General features: G+C 39.4%; 1 protein-coding gene across 2 annotated transcripts in view; it reads right to left on the reverse strand.

The window, feature by feature from the left end:
• Nucleotides 1-21,127, reverse strand: part of FAF2 (Fas associated factor family member 2) — a 55,850-nt gene that overhangs the window by 23,319 nt on the left and 11,404 nt on the right. For both annotated transcript variants that reach the window (XM_019756096.2, XM_074313442.1), the window contains one exon: nt 2,374-2,442. In XM_019756096.2, the coding sequence (XP_019611655.2) occupies nt 2,374-2,442 (69 nt within the window). The remainder of the gene's footprint in view (nt 1-2,373; nt 2,443-21,127) is intronic.

A 21,127-nucleotide genomic window follows, 5' to 3' on the forward strand; every position in this document is an offset into this window, starting at 1 on the left:
TGGGGAAAAACATGAAAAAAATAATAGAAAACAGGCAGAAACAAGTTTTCAAGTGCTGTCTTTCAAATCTACGCTATTTACACTTCTCACCTAATTTAATCAAGTTGGTCATTTTATAAAGCCAGCGTATGCTTGAAATGAAAATCTAACAAGAAGACAGCACCAAAGTAGGACACAGAGCAACACCATTTTCCCCCAAATTTTCACATTCATCACTCCTTTTCATCATTCAGGTGTCAGCTCAAATATAACGTCTTCAGAAAGGCCTTACTTGACCACCCTATTTAAAATAACTCCACAGATCCTATCTGTTACATTTCTACACTCATCTTATCCACAGCATTTATTACAAATTGAAATTATCTAGAATTAAGCTTCATGAGAGTAGGGGCTTAGTCTTAATCTCTCGTATAATTCCAGAGCCTAAAATTAATTACTCAAAAATAGGTGTTGAGGGCAAGCCAGGTGGCTCAGGTGTTTGGAGTGCCGAACTCCTAACACCGAGGTTGCCAGTTCGATTCCCATATGAGCCAGTGAGCTGCGCCCTCTACAGCTAAGATTGAGAACAACAGCTAGACCTGGAGCTGGGCTGCCGTGAGCAGCTGGCAGCCAGCGTAAGCAGCAGTGTGCTGCCATTGAGCAGCCAGCAGCCACCCTGAGTGGCCAGCAGCTAGAGAGAGATGCCGTGAGCGGCCGTGAACGGCCGGCCATCAGCCGGCGACTGATTGGCTCAGCCCAGTAGAGCCCAAGGCTCATAATACCATCATGGGCCAGGGAGCTGTGTCCTCCACAACTAGACTGAGAAACAACGGCTTGACTCAGAATTGTGGGGAGAGGAGAAGAAGGAGGGGAAAAAAGGTGTTGAATGACTACATATCACTTAGGAATATGTTTTCAGAAATCCAGCACCCTATTCAAGTAACATACCATAATTAAAACAGTAATTTCAACAGAGATTAAAGGGTGTTGGATAAAATTCAACATGCACTCTTGATATGCCAAGAATAGACAAACAGTAAACAGATATTTGAGAACTTATGAGGTACTAGAATCAGTTTTAGATGTTGGGAATATAGCAGTTAACACAACACAACACAACGAAACATCTCTGTTCTCATGATGCTTACATCCTAGTGGATCTATCTCAAAACAACCACCAACATCACACATGCTAATAAAACATAAGAGGCATTAGAGTGAGGACAAGGTGTTTTTGCTGTTACCATTATTAATTGACACTGTTCTAACCAATTCAATGATCAAGTAAAAGAAACAAATGCTCCAATATACTGAAAAAAAATAACTTAAGTTGCAGATCACACAACTACCTAGAAAATCCAAAATAATAAACTACCATTTTTTAAGACCTAGCCAGACAATCAGCTCTAATGCGTCTTTTGGAGCAAAAATTAATATAAGACCCAGTATTATGATATGATATATGATGTATTATACTATATGAGACCCAGTCTTATATTATAGTAAAATAAGGCTGGGTCTTATATTAATTTTTGCTCCAAAAGCCGCATTAGAACTGATTGTCTGGCTAGGTCTTATTTTCGGGGAAACATGGTATGCAATAAGAAGGTTCGCATTAAAGTATCTATTACAGTGGATGGCCCGGTGGCTCAGGTGCTTCGAGCTCCGTGCTCCTGATGCGGAAGGCTGCCGGTTCGATTCCCACATGGGCCAGTGGGCTCTCAAACACAAGGTTGCCGGTTTCCTCCACTCCCGCGGGGGATGGTGGGCAGAGCCCCCTAAAACTAATATTGAACAGGGCACCTTGAGCTGAGCTGCCGCTGAGCTCCCAGAGGGCTCAGTTGGTTGGAGCACATCATCTCAACCACAAGGTTGCCGGTTCGACTCCCACAAGGGATGGTGGGCTGCGCCCCCTGCAACTAGCAACGGCAACTGGACCTGGAGCTGAGCTGCGCCCTCCACAACTAAGACTGAAAGGACAACAACTTGAAGCTGAACGGCACCCTCCACAAATAAGATTGAAAGGACAACAACTTGACTTGGAAGAAAGTCCTGGAAGTACACACTGTTCCCCGATAAAGTCCTGTTCCCCTTCCCCAATAAAATCTTTAAAAAAAAATACATAAAAGAACAACAGTTTTCCCAAAGAGCCATTAAGAAAGAATAAAGAAGGAGGAGCACTATACTGAGGGATTTGGTCAGCACCATCTTTTCTATGATTTTACAACTTTGATCATAAATCTTCACCTTTTCCACATACTTATTTTTAAAGACTTAAAGAGTTGTAAATTTGAAAGAAATCTACTGCAAGAAGATTCCTGCTGTGGAAAACTACATGCCTTTGAATCATTATCAGACCAGGGAAAAACAAGCTCAGAATAAATCCTATTATACCTCTATGTTCCAGTTATGTTGTTCCAAGGTATGGCGACATTGATCCATAGATTCTATGCCAGTCAGATCCTGAAAAGGAAAAGAACAAAAAGTTACTTTGGGAAAAACCAACAGGACATATGTAGATATGTTTACCCCAGCAGAATACTTATGAATACATCTAGGAAAATACGCTAAAAAGTGTTGAAGGTAGGTGTTGAAGTACAGTAAAACTTCACTATTCAGCATTTATCCTGTCAGTTATAGCAGCTATTACCCCAGAGAACAAAAAATAAATAAATAAAATTTCTTGTCTTTTAAAACAAGGCTTTCAATTAAAAAGACTACGGATTAAAATCAATATTCTCCTCTCAAATTCAAGTTTAAAAAATTAAAGATTTCTTCACTCTCTGGGTCCAGCAAAACATTCTCCAATGCTAAACAACTATTCTGTTTATAAATATATAATGATATAATAATGTAGGTTTCCTGCAAAATATAATGCTTTTCATTAACTTATTTTCTTTTACCTACTGGCATATAACCTAGCATATAATATGAACTGTGTACACATTTTACTAAAGAATCTGTAAATCAAATGTTTCCCTACAATAACTATATTCCCTACTCCTCCTCAGACTGTTCTCAGGTTTCACTTTGTCTCTGACCAACGCACCTTGTCTCTCTGGCTCCTCTTCTTCCATCCCTCTCAATGTAGAAAGTTCTCTAAGGATGTTTCCTTGTCTTTTGTCTCTATACCTCCCTCCTTGGCAATCTCATTTAATCCTCAGCTTTCAACCACCCTTTCTCCTTAGGTGACTCTTAATTTAATTTCGGGACCTGTAATCTCTTCTTTAGTTTAAGAGCGCATTTCCAATAGGCTATTAACATTTCCACCTAGATGTGGCACCTGTACCTCAAATGTACCATTAAAACCACTGTACATGTGTTAACTACCACCACCCTCCCAAATACACAGGCTAAGATGATACCTGGAATCTCAGCCTCATCTCTGAGTACCCCACACTTGAACTCCATACTTCATTAGTTATCAGGTTTCTACATTACATCTGTAACCACATTTCCATTCCCACCACCAGCATCTGTAATCAAGCTTTTGTAACACCTCAAGTGAATTGTCAAAATACTTAATTTCTCTCCTTCCTTCTAATTCTTCTTCCTAATTGTGCATGCGCGTTATTCCTCTGCTTAAAACTCTTCAGCTGGGGGCCGGCCCAGTGGATCAGGCGGTTAGAGTTCCGTGCTCCTAACGCTGAAGGCTGCTGGTTCGATTCCCCCATGGGCCAGTGGGCTCTCAACCACAAGGTTGCCGGTTCAACTCCCCGAGTCCCGCAACGGATGGTGGGCTGTGCCCCTTGCAACTAACAATGGCAGCTGGACCTGGAGCTGAGCTGTGCCCTCCACAACTAAGACTTAAGGGACAACTTCAACTTTACTTGGAAAAAAAATCCAACAACTTTACTTGGAAAAAAAATCCAGTGTGTACTGGGGAACAGTACACACTGTTCCCCAATAAAGTCCTGTTTCCCGTCCCCCAATAAAATCTTAAAAAAACAAAAAAACAACTCTTCAGTTGACTGAATAATAAATTCAAAAATCCTCAGCTTGGTATTCAAGTTGTTCCTATCATGTGGCCCCAATCTAGCTTTCCAGATTATTTTCTCACTATTTCCCTTTTAGGTGTCTAGTACTTAACAAATTTAACAGTTCATGTATACATCTAATGACGAAATTTCCACAGAGCTAAATCCTTGCCTTCCTTCAAGGTCTAATTTAAAAAAGCCAAATCCATCTATCCAGCCTTTCCTGCAACACCTGTCTACTGTTATTGTCTATTCCTTACTATGTCCAAGGGACTTCAAGATGAATACAATAGTCTCTGTCCTCAAGAAATGCCTCTTAACAACCAGCAAGCAACAGGAGAAAGAGATTGATCTCAAGCTGACAAGAATGTAGGACATGCCTGAGGTTCTTGCCTCGATTCTGCACCATGACCTCGGACCAAACAAGTTTAACCCCCAGATTTTAGCTGCCTTTATGTGCACCATGAAGGATTTGATTTGGACTGGATATCCTTCCCAGGATATACTTAAAAAAACAACTTAAAAATAAAACAAAACAAAACCCGAAGTTTGGTATACAGTTATTTTAAAAAATTACACCAGTGGTACATAAATATTGCTAATAATTTTTTGTATGTTTAAAATACTGTAAAAACTTCATATTGAAATGGAAAAGCTCTGTTGAGAACTCTAGAGCTCTATTAGGAGAACCACTCACAGCTCTGACAGTCTGGATTTTAGCTCCTGACCATTCCGGGCCTCTTACCAATTTGGCTATTGCCTTCTGGCTTGTAATAGGCTCCCCCTTCTTTTTTTAATTTACTGGAATGACAATTGTTAGTAAAATTACATAGATAGGCTCCCTTCTTAAAGTCCAGTTTCCTTACAGCACCCTGCAGAGGATTGGGATGTCTCTGTACCTTCTCTTTAAGAATTAGACTCTACTTTTACCTTGTCAGGGTGTGAATGACCACTCATCTTTAAATACCAAAATTGTTTTCTACCTCTGTTATGCACCTATTATTTTCTCCCTTCTACTGTGATTATTACACTCATTCTACTGCCTTACCAGAAGATACAGGCTCCTTGAAAGCAGTGTCCGTAATTCATCTCTCTATATATAATATTCCCCACGAACTACCGTACAGTAAAGGCTTGAAAAGTTGCAGAAAAAGTTAGTCCAAGTTAAAAGAACATTTTGTATAAGCTTTGATTGTTGTAGCTATAAACTGAAATCCTCCAGATACTTTCAGCAAATCTCATTGTACATTATTAATACCTGAGATTTTTTAACTCTAAATGTTCTGACTAATATAAATAAGCTGGCTATTAAAAACACAAATTTGCAGGATTTTCCTGGAGATCAGTAAGTCGGGGATGGAGCCAGAGAATCAGTACTTTTTTTTTTAAAGCTTCTCAACTGATCCTAATGTACAAACAGGCTGGGAAATCCATGGTACTAAACAATTATATGTAGGACCAGAGATTGAGTCACATTAAAAAAACAACTTTTTTAAAAAAGGCTATAAACATTGTAGGAGAGAACAATCAGGGTAATTGCACATCTTCAATATACTGAAATACTTAACCTAATTTGCAAGCAAAACCCTTCTGTAAGTCGTGAATCAGGATAAGCTGGAAGCCCAACTGAACAAGCCTGCTTTCAATCACTACTGATGAGTATTAAAACATGCGCTAGGAATAAGCAATGCCAGACACACCTAGGAATCTACCAACAAATATTCATGATCCAGATACTCACCGTATCCAGGATACAGATATAGTTTCTGCTCTCATTACATTTGTATCCTACTGGAGGGAGACTGACCAAAACAAACCACATACACACAGCAAAATAACAATTTTATGCTAGGGGATTCCTTTGGATTGGAGGTGCAAGGAAGGCCTCTTTAAGGAAATAACATTTCAGCAAAGATCTTATGAAAGATAAAGGTCTAGCCATGGAAAAACATACGCCAAGAGTATTCCAGACAGAAAGACAACAAAATGCAAAAACTGAAACAATTGGATATATGACATTATGTGTTTTTAAAAATCCATAGAACTCTACAGCAGAGTGAACCTTAAAGTATATATAGAATTAAAAAATCATTTAGGGGGTGGCCGGATGGCTCAGTTGGTTAGAGTGTGAGCTCTGAACAACAGGGTTGCCGGTTCGGTTCCCACACGGGCCAGTGAGCTGCGCCCTCCACAACTAGATTGAAGACAATGAGCTGCTGCTGAGCTTCTGGAGGGTCTGCCGAATGGCTCAGCTGGTTAGAGCATGGGCTCTCAACAACAAGGTTGTTGGTTCAATTCCCGCATGGGATGGTGGGCTGCGCCCCCTGCAACTAAAGATTGAAAACGGCGACTGGACTTGGAGCTGAGCTGCACCCTGGAGAAACACACTGTTCCCCAATATTCCCAATAAAATGTATTTAAAAAAAATCATTTAGGAAGTCAGAGGATGGAACACAGACTGTGACATAAGAAGCTAACTGTATCACAAATATATGAAAAAACCTCACTGAAAGTAGTGGTGGTGGTGGTGGAAGGTGCTGACCTAAATAACAGGAAATGAATGCAATCTGTCAGACTAAAGGCAAAAGGAACTGCATAGAAGCACCGTTTTCTCTAGTTGATAAAGTCGTTTCCCATGTGTTAAATCAGAAGCCACTGTATCTATATACCTCTACTGGAATTGAACAATGAAGTAAACAGATGGTGGGAGCCAGTTTTCTCATTGTTGCAGTGGGATATTACAGATAACCAAGGGAAGAAGGCCAGAATGATCCATGTGGTAATGAATTAGTGTTGGAGAGATCTGAATAGACACATTTAGCTTAATAGAGTTGGTCACATACAGAACTAGTTAGCTTAATACACACACGTGTACGTCCCTGCTGACAGCTGAGAGCCTAGAAACAAAAACATGCACCCCCTCACCCCACCCCCAGTAAGCACACACAATGGCCAGATCTCGGTTTCTAATACTACTCTCTAATAAAAGGAACTAGGTTCCTTGCCAAAATAGCTGATTCTAGGACTGGGGCAGGAAATATACAAGGTGAAGTTGGAGAATCTTGTAGTGCCAGAAAGTAAGAAAGTTCTCAAAAAAACCCTACAATAACGGGGGGTATAACAAAGGGATACAGAAGTCAACTGAAAGAACTCCCAGTGGCCAGAACTGGTACAATTTGAGGAACAAAATAAAGTAGTAATGGCTTATAATCCAAAGTACAAAATAAACATCCCTGAGTCCGTACTGATATAAATTCATGATTGAATGAATGAATGAATAAATGGGGGAGAATAGACAAGCATCCTGTGCAGAATTCCATATAATTACGTGGATACTTTGCCTTCAAGGAGGTAGAACATCACTCTCTATTCTTAAAGTGTGGGTTGTGCCAAGTGACTTTTTTCCAAAGAGTACAGTATGGAAAAGGAGAGAAAAGATTAACTTTATAGCGCAGAAACATGACGAGTAATACCTCAGCCAGGTGATCAAAGTCAACATCAACAGTAATAAATCATGTTGACGGCATGTAGCCTTTCTAAGATGCAAAGGCATTTTATGTGATCTTCCTCCTCCAAACCCACAACCCCAACCTAGTCATGAGAAAAACATCAGACAAATGCCAATTGAGGGAAATTCTACAAAATACCTGACCAGTACTCCTAAAAACTTTCAAGGTCATCAAAAACAAGGAAAGTCTGAGAAACTGTCACAGCCAAGAGAAGCCCTAGGAGACAACTAAACTAATGTAGTGTCCTAGATGAAATCTGGACCAGAAAAAGGACATTAGGTAACAACTAAGGCAATCTGCATCAAGTACGGACTTTAAAAATAATGTATCAGACTGCACGTGACTTGCCGGGTTTGTATGTAACGTGTTGCATGTTTTTTTTCGTTTTCCTTTTCCTGAATAAATCCTTTTTGATGACTTTTTTTGGTGACGTACTAAAAAAATAAAATGAAAAAAATAAAATAAAAAATGTATCAATATTGGTTCATTAATTGTGACCAAAGTACCAAACTAATAATGTAATACATTAATAGGGAACACAGAGTAATGGTATATGGGAAGTCTATGTACTATTTTTGCAGCTTTTCTGTAAATCTAAATCTACTCTAAAACAAAAGTATATTTCAAAAGTGAAAACAAAACTGGGGGAGTACTTCTGAGACAGAACAAGCTTAGCAAGTTGGCAGGTAAGGTCTGAGAAGTAGGCAGGGGAACGAACATTTGTTTCCCAACCTTACTTCGTATCAGAAGCACTGAGGGGAATCACGGATGTCTAGATCCCCACCCCAAACAATTTAATCAGATGCCCTGAATGTGCAGCGTAGGCACAGGTATTTCCTAGAGGGGGGAGAGCTCCCAACGTACTCTAATATATAGCCAGGGCTGAGAACCATTAACCCAGAGCCTTAATTCTAAGTCCAGGAGGAGTGTCAGGATCATCAGTAGAATTTTTTTTACAAAGTCAGTCTGGCTGCTGTGTGAAGGATGGTAGAAGGCATGAAAGAGAGCAAGACACTAGCAAGGAAACTATTATATAGAAATGCAAGAGAAAGAGAATGGTAGTTTAGAATAGGATGGTGAAGAGGGAAAGAAGAGGACAGGTTTGGGCTATACTGTAAAGGTAGAGCCAAAAGGATCAGCAATTGATTAAATATGGGGGGGGGTGTAAGAGAAATGTTAAGATGGATGGACTCAAGCTTAAGCCAATGGAATGACAGCATTATTTACCAAGGATGAGAAAAACTGTTGAAATAATTTTGCTTATCTTTGTGAGAAAAATATATTTCTGGTAAAATATTTTCAAAGATTAGGGGAAAAGTGGAAACAGAGTGCCAAAGATGAATGCACTTTTATTTATTCTATCATGATGCTACATGCACCGTGGGAATAGACCTCACGCTAGCCAGCAGTATGGCTAGTGGTGCATCCAAAGGGTCAAATGCACAACATGCTGAACTCATTTGGCACTCCTGTTTCAAACAGCTGCACTCATAACCAGGACAGGGTGGCTACCGAGGTTTTCTTTCAGTTTTATGTATTTTTTAAAAAGATTTTATTGGGGAAGGGGAACAGGACTTTATTGGGGAACAATATGTACTTCCAGGACTTTTTTCCAAGTCAAGTTGTTGTCCTTTCAATCTTGGTTGTGGAGGGTGCCGTTCAGTTTCAAGTTGTCCTTTCAGTCTTAGATGTGGAGGGCGCAGCTCAGCTCCAGGTCCAGCTGCCATTGCTAGTTGCAGGGGTAGCAGCCCACCATCCCTTGTGGGAGTCGAACCGGCAACCTTGTGGTTGAGAGGATGAGCTCCAACCAACTGAGCCATCAGGGAGCTCAGTGGCAGCTCAGCTCAAGGTGCCCTGTTCAATATTAGTTGCAGGGGACACTGCCCACCATGCCTTGCGGGACTCGAGGAATCGAACTGGCAACCTTGTGTTTGAGAGCCCACTGGCCCATGTGGGAATCGAACCGGGAGCCTTCAGAGTTAGGAGCATGGAGCTCTAACTGCCTGAGCCACCGGGCTGGCCCAAGTATTTTTAAACCTAGTATAAGTTAGGTAAAGAACGTTTAAATACTAGAGTAAGATTGGGGAAGAGGGAGGTGTTTGTGGCCCCAAACACTACTATATATATCATATAATATATACAATACAAACTGGCTTACATTTTAGTGTATTTCCTTCTAGCTCCCCACACTCCAAGGAAAGGATTTAGGGTTTTGATTCAAACTCCCTTCCAAACTTTTTTTTTTTTAAATTATCAGGGGAATGGGGCTTTGCTTCTCCTTTTTAGACTGTAAACATCTTGAGAAGAACCCATTCACCTTTGCTTTTTGATCTTTGCAGGATTCTTCTGTTTTTTTCTCTCCTGGCTTGGGGTCCCATCTCTCCACGCCACCCTTTCCACCAACCAGCGCCACTTCCCACATCACTGCATACAGTCAGGTTTGGGGAGCTCTCCTTTTCTCTGCTGTGTGCGACTCCCCTCTTAGATTCTACAATTGTGAGCACTCTTATTGTATCAAGTACTCTCTTCTGCATTAGTCCTTATAACCATTTTTATTTTATTTTTGTCTTATAACCATTTTAATGGTTATATAATATTTCAATTGGCTAAAACAATTTATATATAGATGTTACAATTGCTTCTGATTTTCCACTAGTAAAATAGCACTTTAACCAACATTTCCGTGTATAAAGTTCCTCTGTATTTAGGATTTTTCCCCCTTAAGATCCAGTTAAAATTATGACCCAAGAAATATCCATATATATATATATATATATATATATGTATTTTTTTTTTAACTTTTTAATTTACTTTAAGTGTGTTTTTCCAGGACTCATCAGCTCCAAGTCAAGTAGTTGTTTCAATCTAGTTGTGGAGGGTGCAGCTCACACTGGTTCATGCAGGGATTGAACCGGCAACCCGGGAGTTACCAGCATCACCCTCTAACCAACTGAGCTAACCAACCACCCGAAATATACACATTTTTAAAGTTCTTGATACATATTGACAAAATGTACTTCGAAAGACTATTCCAATTTACATTGGATAGGGCTGGTTTCAAGGTGAGTCAAAAGCTAAATATGTCTCAATATTCATTCCCATTTTGGTGCCAATGAGTTTTGCAATGCTAGTTTTGTTGAGAAAGAACACTGTTTTGGCTGGAGACAATGCCTTAGCGTTGCTACAATTGTTTCCCTAGCAATAACATGTTTGGCTATCAGAACTTACAAAAGAGAGGTGAAACAGGAAAGTCAAGGAAATGTTAGAGTCAATAACCTCAGTCACTGGTCTCAAGATCCTCCCAAACTAATTTCTTTGGGACTTCACAGGTTGTAATTCTCTTTTAAAGGAACTTTCTTTTGAGGAAAGAACCCATTTATCTCTATATCCCCAAGACACGGTGCTATGCCTTAGCATACAGTAGAAAATGTTTGAATTAATAAATGAATGAATCCTACCTCATGCCAATGTTTGTTTCTTTTTGCTCTAGTTTTTAAACATTGCTCTTCTTGCTATCACTCATTAATTCCTACTTTGTCAGGAACTGTGCTAGCCATCTTCACCACATTTTCCTCAACAATCCTATGAGAAAGACATGCCATCATGCCCATCATCAATTGAAAACATCGCAACTCTTTAAAAGAATTTTGTGGAAGCACCCCACACAAATTCAGGTGTACACAGTAAGTGCTCGATAATGGTTAGCGCAATCTGCCATCTCTCCTTACTGGCTTGCTCTTCAGAACTCTGGTTTACATTCAGATCTCCTAACATTTGAGGTCATTTGAGATATCACTGGACAAAATAGCTGCCATGGATATAAAGGTAATTGATACCTGAACGGAAAGGTTTAACTCTTGACACCTCCTCCCTCTCATCTCTCAGGACCAATGTCTAATGTCAGCTGCTACCACAAATATCCTCCTGGGCCGGTCCATCCAGATCTGTCTTAGTGAGAAATAGCTCTTGGTTCAAGATGATCTTTCCTGGGCGGCCGGTTGGCTCAGTCAGTTCGAGCGCAGTACTCATAACACCAAGGTCACTGGTTCGATTCCCACATGGGCCAGTGAGCTGTGCCCTCCACAAACATATTGAAAAAACAAAACAAAACAAAAAAAAACAACGACTTGACTTGGAGCTGATGGGTCCTGGAAAAACACACTGTTCCCCGATTTAAAACAATTTTTTTAAGAAAAAAGGTGATTTTTCACCTCAGAGCTAACTCCCCTTCCCTGAAATGCTTTCCCAAGGATTTAGGATAATACTGCATTTAATTACACAAAGGTGTAAGTTCTTAGTAGGAGAAGGGCAATATTAACCTTTAGGGCAAAAAAATACCCTGAACCCCAATCAATCTCACTAGTGAAATGCAAAGGAGAGACTGGAGGAAGTGTGTGGCCTATTCTATGCCCTTTTCCTACTCCAGGCCTTGGTCTAACGTCCTCATCTCCCAAGTCAGAAGACAAGCGGATGTCAACATCACTTAACAACCCACTTCTGAAATGTGTGATCTCTGATGTATCTCTTGCTTATGTGTGATTCAAGGAAGGTATCACAAACAATAGATGGTGTAGTGTTTTAACCAGATGTCTTGTTCAACTATTTGGATAGGGGTTGGGTAACCAGAGTAATCACTCTACCCAAGTGAAATCATTAGAATGCTTTCCTAAGTGTTTCTCTTTCCACACCTCACCTGTTTATACTAACAAACACTGTAGGAGGTTGGTGTGAAATCTTAGCTGAAGTCTAAGAACTCCCTAAAGTCAAGTTGTTGTCCTTTCAATCTTGGTTGTGGAGGGTGCCGTTCAGTTTCAAGTTGTCCTTTCAGTCTTAGATGTGGAGGCGCAGCTCAGCTCCAGGTCCAGCTGCCATTGCTAGTTGCAGGGGTAGCAGCCCACCATCCCTTGTGGGAGTCGAACCGGCAACCTTGTGGTTGAGAGGATGAGCTCCAACCAACTGAGCCATCAGGGAGCTCAGTGGCAGCTCAGCTCAAGGTGCCCTGTTCAATATTAGTTGCAGGGGACACTGCCCACCATGCCTTGCGGGACTCGAGGAATCGAACTGGCAACCTTGTGTTTGAGAGCCCACTGGCCCATGTGGGAATCGAACCGGGAGCCTTCAGAGTTAGGAGCATGGAGCTCTAACTGCCTGAGCCACCGGGCTGGCCCAAGTATTTTTAAACCTAGTATAAGTTAGGTAAAGAACGTTTAAATACTAGAGTAAGATTGGGGAAGAGGGAGGTGTTTGTGGCCCCAAACACTACTATATATATCATATAATATATACAATACAAACTGGCTTACATTTTAGTGTATTTCCTTCTAGCTCCCCACACTCCAAGGAAAGGATTTAGGGTTTTGATTCAAACTCCCTTCCAAACTTTTTTTTTTTTAAATTATCAGGGGAATGGGGCTTTGCTTCTCCTTTTTAGACTGTAAACATCTTGAGAAGAACCCATTCACCTTTGCTTTTTGATCTTTGCAGGATTCTTCTGTTTTTTTCTCTCCTGGCTTGGGGTCCCATCTCTCCACGCCACCCTTTCCACCAACCAGCGCCACTTCCCACATCACTGCATACAGTCAGGTTTGGGGAGCTCTCCTTTTCTCTGCTGTGTGCGACTCCCCTCTTAGATTCTACAATTGTGAGCACTCTTATTGTATCAAGTACTCTCTTCTGCATTAGTCCTTATAACCATTTTTATTTTATTTTTGTCTTATAACCATTTTAATGGTTATATAATATTTCAATTGGCTAAAACAATTTATATATAGATGTTACAATTGCTTCTGATTTTCCACTAGTAAAATAGCACTTTAACCAACATTTCCGTGTATAAAGTTCCTCTGTATTTAGGATTTTTCCCCCTTAAGATCCAGTTAAAATTATGACCCAAGAAATATCCATATATATATATATATATATATATATATATATATATGTATTTTTTTTTTAACTTTTTAATTTACTTTAAGTGTGTTTTTCCAGGACTCATCAGCTCCAAGTCAAGTAGTTGTTTCAATCTAGTTGTGGAGGGTGCAGCTCACACTGGTTCATGCAGGGATTGAACCGGCAACCCGGGAGTTACCAGCATCACCCTCTAACCAACTGAGCTAACCAACCACCCGAAATATACACATTTTTAAAGTTCTTGATACATATTGACAAAATGTACTTCGAAAGACTATTCCAATTTACATTGGATAGGGCTGGTTTCAAGGTGAGTCAAAAGCTAAATATGTCTCAATATTCATTCCCATTTTGGTGCCAATGAGTTTTGCAATGCTAGTTTTGTTGAGCAAGAACACTGTTTTGGCTGGAGACAATGCCTTAGCGTTGCTACAATTGTTTCCCTAGCAATAACATGTTTGGCTATCAGAACTTACAAAAGAGAGGTGAAACAGGAAAGTCAAGGAAATGTTAGAGTCAATAACCTCAGTCACTGGTCTCAAGATCCTCCCAAACTAATTTCTTTGGGACTTCACAGGTTGTAATTCTCTTTTAAAGGAACTTTCTTTTGAGGAAAGAACCCATTTATCTCTATATCCCCAAGACACGGTGCTATGCCTTAGCATACAGTAGAAAATGTTTGAATTAATAAATGAATGAATCCTACCTCATGCCAATGTTTGTTTCTTTTTGCTCTAGTTTTTAAACATTGCTCTTCTTGCTATCACTCATTAATTCCTACTTTGTCAGGAACTGTGCTAGCCATCTTCACCACATTTTCCTCAACAATCCTATGAGACAGACATGCCATCATGCCCATCATCAATTGAAAACATCGCAACTCTTTAAAAGAATTTTGTGGAAGCACCCCACACAAATTCAGGTGTACACAGTAAGTGCTCGATAATGGTTAGCGCAATCTGCCATCTCTCCTTACTGGCTTGCTCTTCAGAACTCTGGTTTACATTCAGATCTCCTAACATTTGAGGTCATTTGAGATATCACTGGACAAAATAGCTGCCATGGATATAAAGGTAATTGATACCTGAACGGAAAGGTTTAACTCTTGACACCTCCTCCCTCTCATCTCTCAGGACCAATGTCTAATGTCAGCTGCTACCACAAATATCCTCCTGGGCCGGTCCATCCAGATCTGTCTTAGTGAGAAATAGCTCTTGGTTCAAGATGATCTTTCCTGGGCGGCCGGTTGGCTCAGTCAGTTCGAGCGCAGTACTCATAACACCAAGGTCACTGGTTCGATTCCCACATGGGCCAGTGAGCTGTGCCCTCCACAAACATATTGAAAAAACAAAACAAAACAAAAAAAAACAACGACTTGACTTGGAGCTGATGGGTCCTGGAAAAACACACTGTTCCCCGATTTAAAACAATTTTTTTAAGAAAAAAGGTGATTTTTCACCTCAGAGCTAACTCCCCTTCCCTGAAATGCTTTCCCAAGGATTTAGGATAATACTGCATTTAATTACATAAAGGTGTAAGTTCTTAGTAGGAGAAGGGCAATATTAACCTTTAGGGCAAAAAAATACCCTGAACCCCAATCAATCTCACTAGTGAAATGCAAAGGAGAGACTGGAGGAAGTGTGTGGCCTATTCTATGCCCTTTTCCTACTCCAGGCCTTGGTCTAACGTCCTCATCTCCCAAGTCAGAAGACAAGCGGATGTCAACATCACTTAACAACCCACTTCTGAAATGTGTGATCTCTGATGTATCTCTTGCTTATGTGTGATTCAAGGAAGGTATCACAAACAATAGATGGTGTAGTGTTTTAACCAGATGTCTTGTTCAACTATTTGGATAGGGGTTGGGTAACCAGAGTAATCACTCTACCCAAGTGAAATCATTAGAATGCTTTCCTAAGTGTTTCTCTTTCCACACCTCACCTGTTTATACTAACAAACACTGTAGGAGGTTGGTGTGAAATCTTAGCTGAAGTCTAAGAACTCCCTAAATTCCAGGTGGCTTGCTGGCTCTGGATTGATGAGGATGCGTATTTTAACTTGTTTTCAGTTATTCCCAGAGAAAAACTTGGCAACACCTGGGATCTTTGTTCTCTCCTTCCTACCACACAGACAGCTTTGCTTTATGCAATAAGCAGCATGCCCTCTCTGGTAGTAGCAGGAGAAATGGAGTTTGAAGTCCCTTTAGGAAGCGAAGTAATCACACCTAGGCTCTGATCTATAACTAAAACTCTTACACTCAGATGTTTATTATTCACATTTAATTACTGATTTCCCAAATTAAATAACAGCTTCCATTTACTAAGCACCCATTACTAATAGGCACTGTAAGTAATAACGCCCTCATTTTCACCACTGAGAAAGCCAAAGATTCAAGGCGTTATGTACCTTGTCTAAGACTATCGTTGTCTAGAATAATAAGTGATGAAGCTGAGACTGAAACCTAGAATAACTGCCCCAAAGACCAAGTTGTCTCCTCCTATGCAACAATATCTGGAATTATTATTTGATTAATTCATGTTAGAAAACAAGACGTTTCCAATAAATTTTCAATTCAGGAAATTTCAAATTTCTGTTTGAGAAAAAAATATCTGGAGTTCCTAATTTTCACATTAAAAAGTGAAGATAAGTTGAGGACAATAATTCAACCCCTCATTCTGCACAAAAGGAAAGAGGCTTGGCAGAGTGAACAAGCTTTCCTGAGTCTCAGAGCAACAGGGTGGCAGAACTGTCCAGTCTTCATATTCCTATCCTCTTTCTTCATAGTACCTTCTTGTAGCTAAACATCAGCTTATTGACGTATATAAAACTGTTCTTCTTTATGCCCAGGATCAACAATTTGTTGGTATAGTTTTGCTCTATGGACAAAGAGTTGGGTGTCAAATTTAAAACCGTAAAATGCTGCATATCAAATCCATTTTTTTTGAAATTCACAATAAATCTTTTAAAGGTTTTGAGAGGTCCTGTCTTTATTTAAAAAGAAAATTTAACTTCAAAGCCTCACATAGGGGAAAGTCTTCTTTAAAAGAACACTGTTAACAGCCAAGAAAGAGTTTTCCCATAGAATCGGTTTGGGAACCACAGGTTTAGACCATCACTGGCTATCAAACCAAATGTTCCATGAATCAAGAGATAACCATACCCACATAGATTCTTAAATATTTAATTAATTGATTGGACACAATGATAGCACACAAGTGTAGATGTTTTATGTGCAACTATCTGAATCTACGTTAAAACAACACATGGATGAACATTTCCAAAAGAAACACAATATTCTTTATCCAAGCAATTAAAAAGTAGACTGAATAAGTGGTTGAGCTTTGCTGGAAAGTTAGAGGACACCAGAGTCCTCTATATCCTTCATGATAACTCTGCCACTCACTATCTTGGTAACCTTAGGCATATTTGTGAGATTCAATTTCTTTATTGGTAAAATGTAAATAAAAATAGTGATTAACCCATTGGGTTATAAAGATTACCGTGTTTCCCTGAAAATAAGCCATAACTGGAAAATAAGCCCTAGCATGATTTTCCAGGATGACATCCCCTGAACATAAGCCCTAATGTGTCTGTTGGAGCAAAAACTAATATAAGACCCGGTCTCCTTTTCGGGGAAACACGTAAGTATACAATGCTTAAGTTAGCTATTAAGAAACATGAAGGAAACATTAAAAATGAGAATGCTATCATAAAACTTTACTTAGTTTCATGTGGACAAGAAAAAGACACTTGTACATCAACTAAGATAATCATGTGGATTTTTGCCCCTTCGTTCCTAATGTGGTATATTACATTGATAGATTTTTGTATGTTGAACCATCCTTGCATTCCAAGAATAAATCCCACTTGGTCATTGTAATCCCTTTTAATACGCTGCTGAATTCAGTTTGCTAATATTTTGTTGAGAATTTCTCTGTCAATGTTCATAAGTGATATTGGTCTGTAGTTTTCTCATATTGTCTTCATCTAACTTTGGTATCAGGGCAATGCTGGCCTCATAGAATGAATTAAGAAGTGTTCTCTTCTCTTCAGGTTTTTTTTTTTTATTATTTTAATTTTATTGGGCAACAGTGTGTTTTTCCAGGACCCATCAGCTCCAAGTCAAGTCGTTTTCAATCTAGTCATGGAGGGCACAGCTCACTGGCCCATGTGGGAATCGAACTGGCAAACTTGGTGTTATGAACACTGCGCTCTAACGAACTGAGCCAACTGGCCACCCTCTCTTCACTTTTTTTTGGAAGAGTTTGAGAAGGATTGGAATTAGTCCTTTAAATGATCGGTAGAATTCGCCAGTGAAGCCATCAGTTCCAAAGCTTTTCTTTGTTAGGAGATTTTTGATTATGGATTCAACCTCCTTACCAGTTTGATACAGGTCTATTCAAATTTTCTATTTCTTTGTGATTCAATCTTGGTAGGTTTTGTGTTCCTATGAATTTGTCCATCTTATCTAGGTTATCTAATTTGTTGGCATACCTCCATTCATAGTCCTCTTTTAATCATTTTTATTTCTGCAGAATCAGTAATGTCTCCATTTTCATTTCTGATTTCTGTAATTTGCATCTTGTATTTTTTTCTTTACCCATCTAGCTAAGGCTTCGTCAATTTTGATTTTTTTTCAAAGAACTGACTTTTGGTTTCACTGAAGAAGGAATGAAAGACTTAGAATGTCATCATTTTGTATGAGAAAAGGCTAGGAAAAAGCTAATGAAATATAATGTATTAATATTAAATTGCCAATACTTTTAATTCCCTACCCACAGGTTTAATTCTGTACATTTGAATAATATCAGACAAGTCTTCTATATGTAAAATCTTTTCTATATTCTTTTTGAAAAGGACTCAGACTCCTTCAAGTATATTTTAGGCTCCTTGATAAGTGTTTATCTCCTAAATTCCCATTAAAAAAAAGGACAACATTTTTGCAAATTCTCAATTCCACCCTTTATTAAATATTTCCCAGAAAAATTAAGAGACATGTAAAAGAACATGTATACAGTTAAGTATTCACCAGGACTGCCCCTTGTTTGATAGAGCCCTAGTATGGATCAAGCACTTTACATGCATTATCTCATTTAACCCTTTAAGAACCCAAGATTCCCTTTCATGATAAATAGAAATACAAGGGAGGTTTTCGACCCTGAAAAAGAGCATCTAAGAAACACTCACAGCTAACATAGTAATTGTGAAAGACTTATTATGCTTGGGGAAAGATCAGGAAAAGGCAAGGATGTTTGCTCTTGCAACTTCTATTCAACGTTATACTAGAGCAATTAAACAAGAAAAAGGAAAGGGCAGCCAGATTAAAAAGAAGTAAAGCTATATGTATTCATAGATGACATGATCTTGTATATAGGAAATCCTAAGAAATCTACAAAAAAAAAATGGAATGAGTTCAACAAGATTGCAGAATACAAGATCAATATATAAAAATCAGTTCTAGGGCCGGCCCGGTGGCTCAGGCGGTTAGAGCTCCATGCTCCTAACTCCGAAGGCTGCCGGTTCGATTCCCACATGGGCCAGTGGGCTCTCAACCACAAGGTTGCCGGTTCAACTCCTGGAGTCCTGCAAGGGATGGTGGGCAGTACCCCCTGCAACTAAGATTGAACACGGCACCTTGAGCTGAGCTGCCTCCGATGGCTCAGTTGGTTGGAACGCGGGCTCTCAACCACAAGGTTGCCAGTTCAATTCCTCGCGTCCCGCAAGGGATGATGGGCTCCGCCCCCTGCAACTAAGATTGAACACGCACCTTGAGCTGAGCTGCCGCTGAGCTCCGGATGGCTCAGTTGGTTGGAGCGCATCCTCTCAACCACAAGGTTGCCGGTTCGACTCCCGCAAGGGATGGTGGGCTGCGCCCCCTGTAACTAACAAAGGCAACTTGACCTGGAGCTGAGCTGCACCCTCCACTACTAAGACTGACAGGACAACAACTTGAAGCTGAATGGCACCCTCCACAACTAGGGTTGAAAGGACAACAACGTGACTTGGAAAAAACGAAAGAAAAATAAAAGTCCTAGAAGTACACACTGTTCCCCAATAAAGTCCTGTTCCCCTTCCCCAATTAAAAAAAAAAATCAGTTCTATTTCTACACGCTAGCAATGAACAATCCGACTTGGAAAAAAGTCCTGAAATAAAAATTTAAAAAATCAGTTCTATTTCTACACGCTAGCAATGAACAATCCGAAAATAAGTCAGAAAACACTTCTTTTTATTACCATTGGAAAAAAAAAATATTTAGGAATAAATTTAACAAAAGAAGTATAAGATTTGTACAGAAAAAAACTACAAAACACTGAGACAAACTAAAGATGACTTAAATAAATGGAAAGCCTCCTCATGTTCACAGATTGGAAGGCTAGTGTTGTCAAGATGGCAATACTCCCAATATTGATCAACAGAGAACAGCAATCCCTATCAAAGTCCCAGCTGCTGTTTTGCAGAAACTGGCAAGGTGACCCTAAAATTCATTTGGGAATGAAAGGGACACAGCATAGCCAAAACAATTTTGAAAAAGAACAAAGTTCAAGGATTCACACTTGCTGATTTCATACTTATTACACAGCTACAATAGTCAAGACAGTGTAGTATTAGCATTAGGATAGATACAAGATTGTATGGAATAGAAATGAGGTCCAATTGGTAGTTATAAAACAGTCAGGGAGATATATAGTATAGGGAATGTAACCAACGATATGGTAGTAACTGTATAGGGCCAGGTGATACTAGTCAGGGGGATCACTTCCTAAATTATACAAATGTCTAAGCATTATGGTATACACCTGAAACTAATACAAAATAATACTGAATGTCAACTTTAATTGAAAAATTTTAAAAGGGTGGGAAGATCAATAATATCGTGATAGCGCGGTACAGTGTCGGATGGTTGCTGGACTTACTATGGTGATCACTTCTTTAGCATAGGGAATATAATCAATAATGTAGTAATAACTCTGTATAGTGCTAGGTGGGTACTGTTGAATAACCTGAGACTAGCATAATATTGTATGTTAGCTATATTTTAATATTATAAAAATCTTAAAAAAGAAAAACAGAAATGAGGTCCAGAAGTAAACCCTTAGTTATGGTCAACCAGTTTTCAGCAACTGTTAGACTTACCTTTTCAACAAATGTTGCAAAAGAATGAAGCTGGACTCCTACCTGACAACCATTAACTAAAAGATCATACTTTATATGAAAGAGCTAAAACTGCAAAACTCTTAAACTATGTGTTAAATCTTTGTCACCTTGGATTAGGCTATGGTTTTTTAGATGTGACACCAAAAGTATAAGAAACAAAAGATACAACAAATAAATTAGACTTCATCAAAATGAAAAACTTCAAAAGGTAATATCAAGAAAGTGAAAAGACAACCCACAAAATGGGATATTTTTGCCAACCACAGAGCTGATAAAGAACTTGTATACAGAATATATAAAGAATTCTTACAACCCAACAAAAGACAAATGACCCAATTAAAAAATGAGCAAAGGATTTGAATAGATACTTCTCCAAAGATAAATGGCCAATAAGCATATGAAAAGATGTATAACATCATTTAAGTCACTAGGGATATGCAAATCAAAACAAGATATGTGCCCGGTGGCTCAGGTGGTTGGAGCGCCATGCTCCTAATGCTGAGGTCGATTTGATTCCCACATGGGCCAGTGAGCTGTGCTCTCTACAGCTAAGATCGTGAACAACAGCTCTCCCTGGAGCTGGGCTTCGGCGGGCTGCT

This window comes from Rhinolophus sinicus, linkage group LG10 (assembly GCF_036562045.2).
Source record: "Rhinolophus sinicus isolate RSC01 linkage group LG10, ASM3656204v1, whole genome shotgun sequence".
NCBI classification, from domain to species: Eukaryota; Metazoa; Chordata; class Mammalia; order Chiroptera; family Rhinolophidae; genus Rhinolophus; species Rhinolophus sinicus.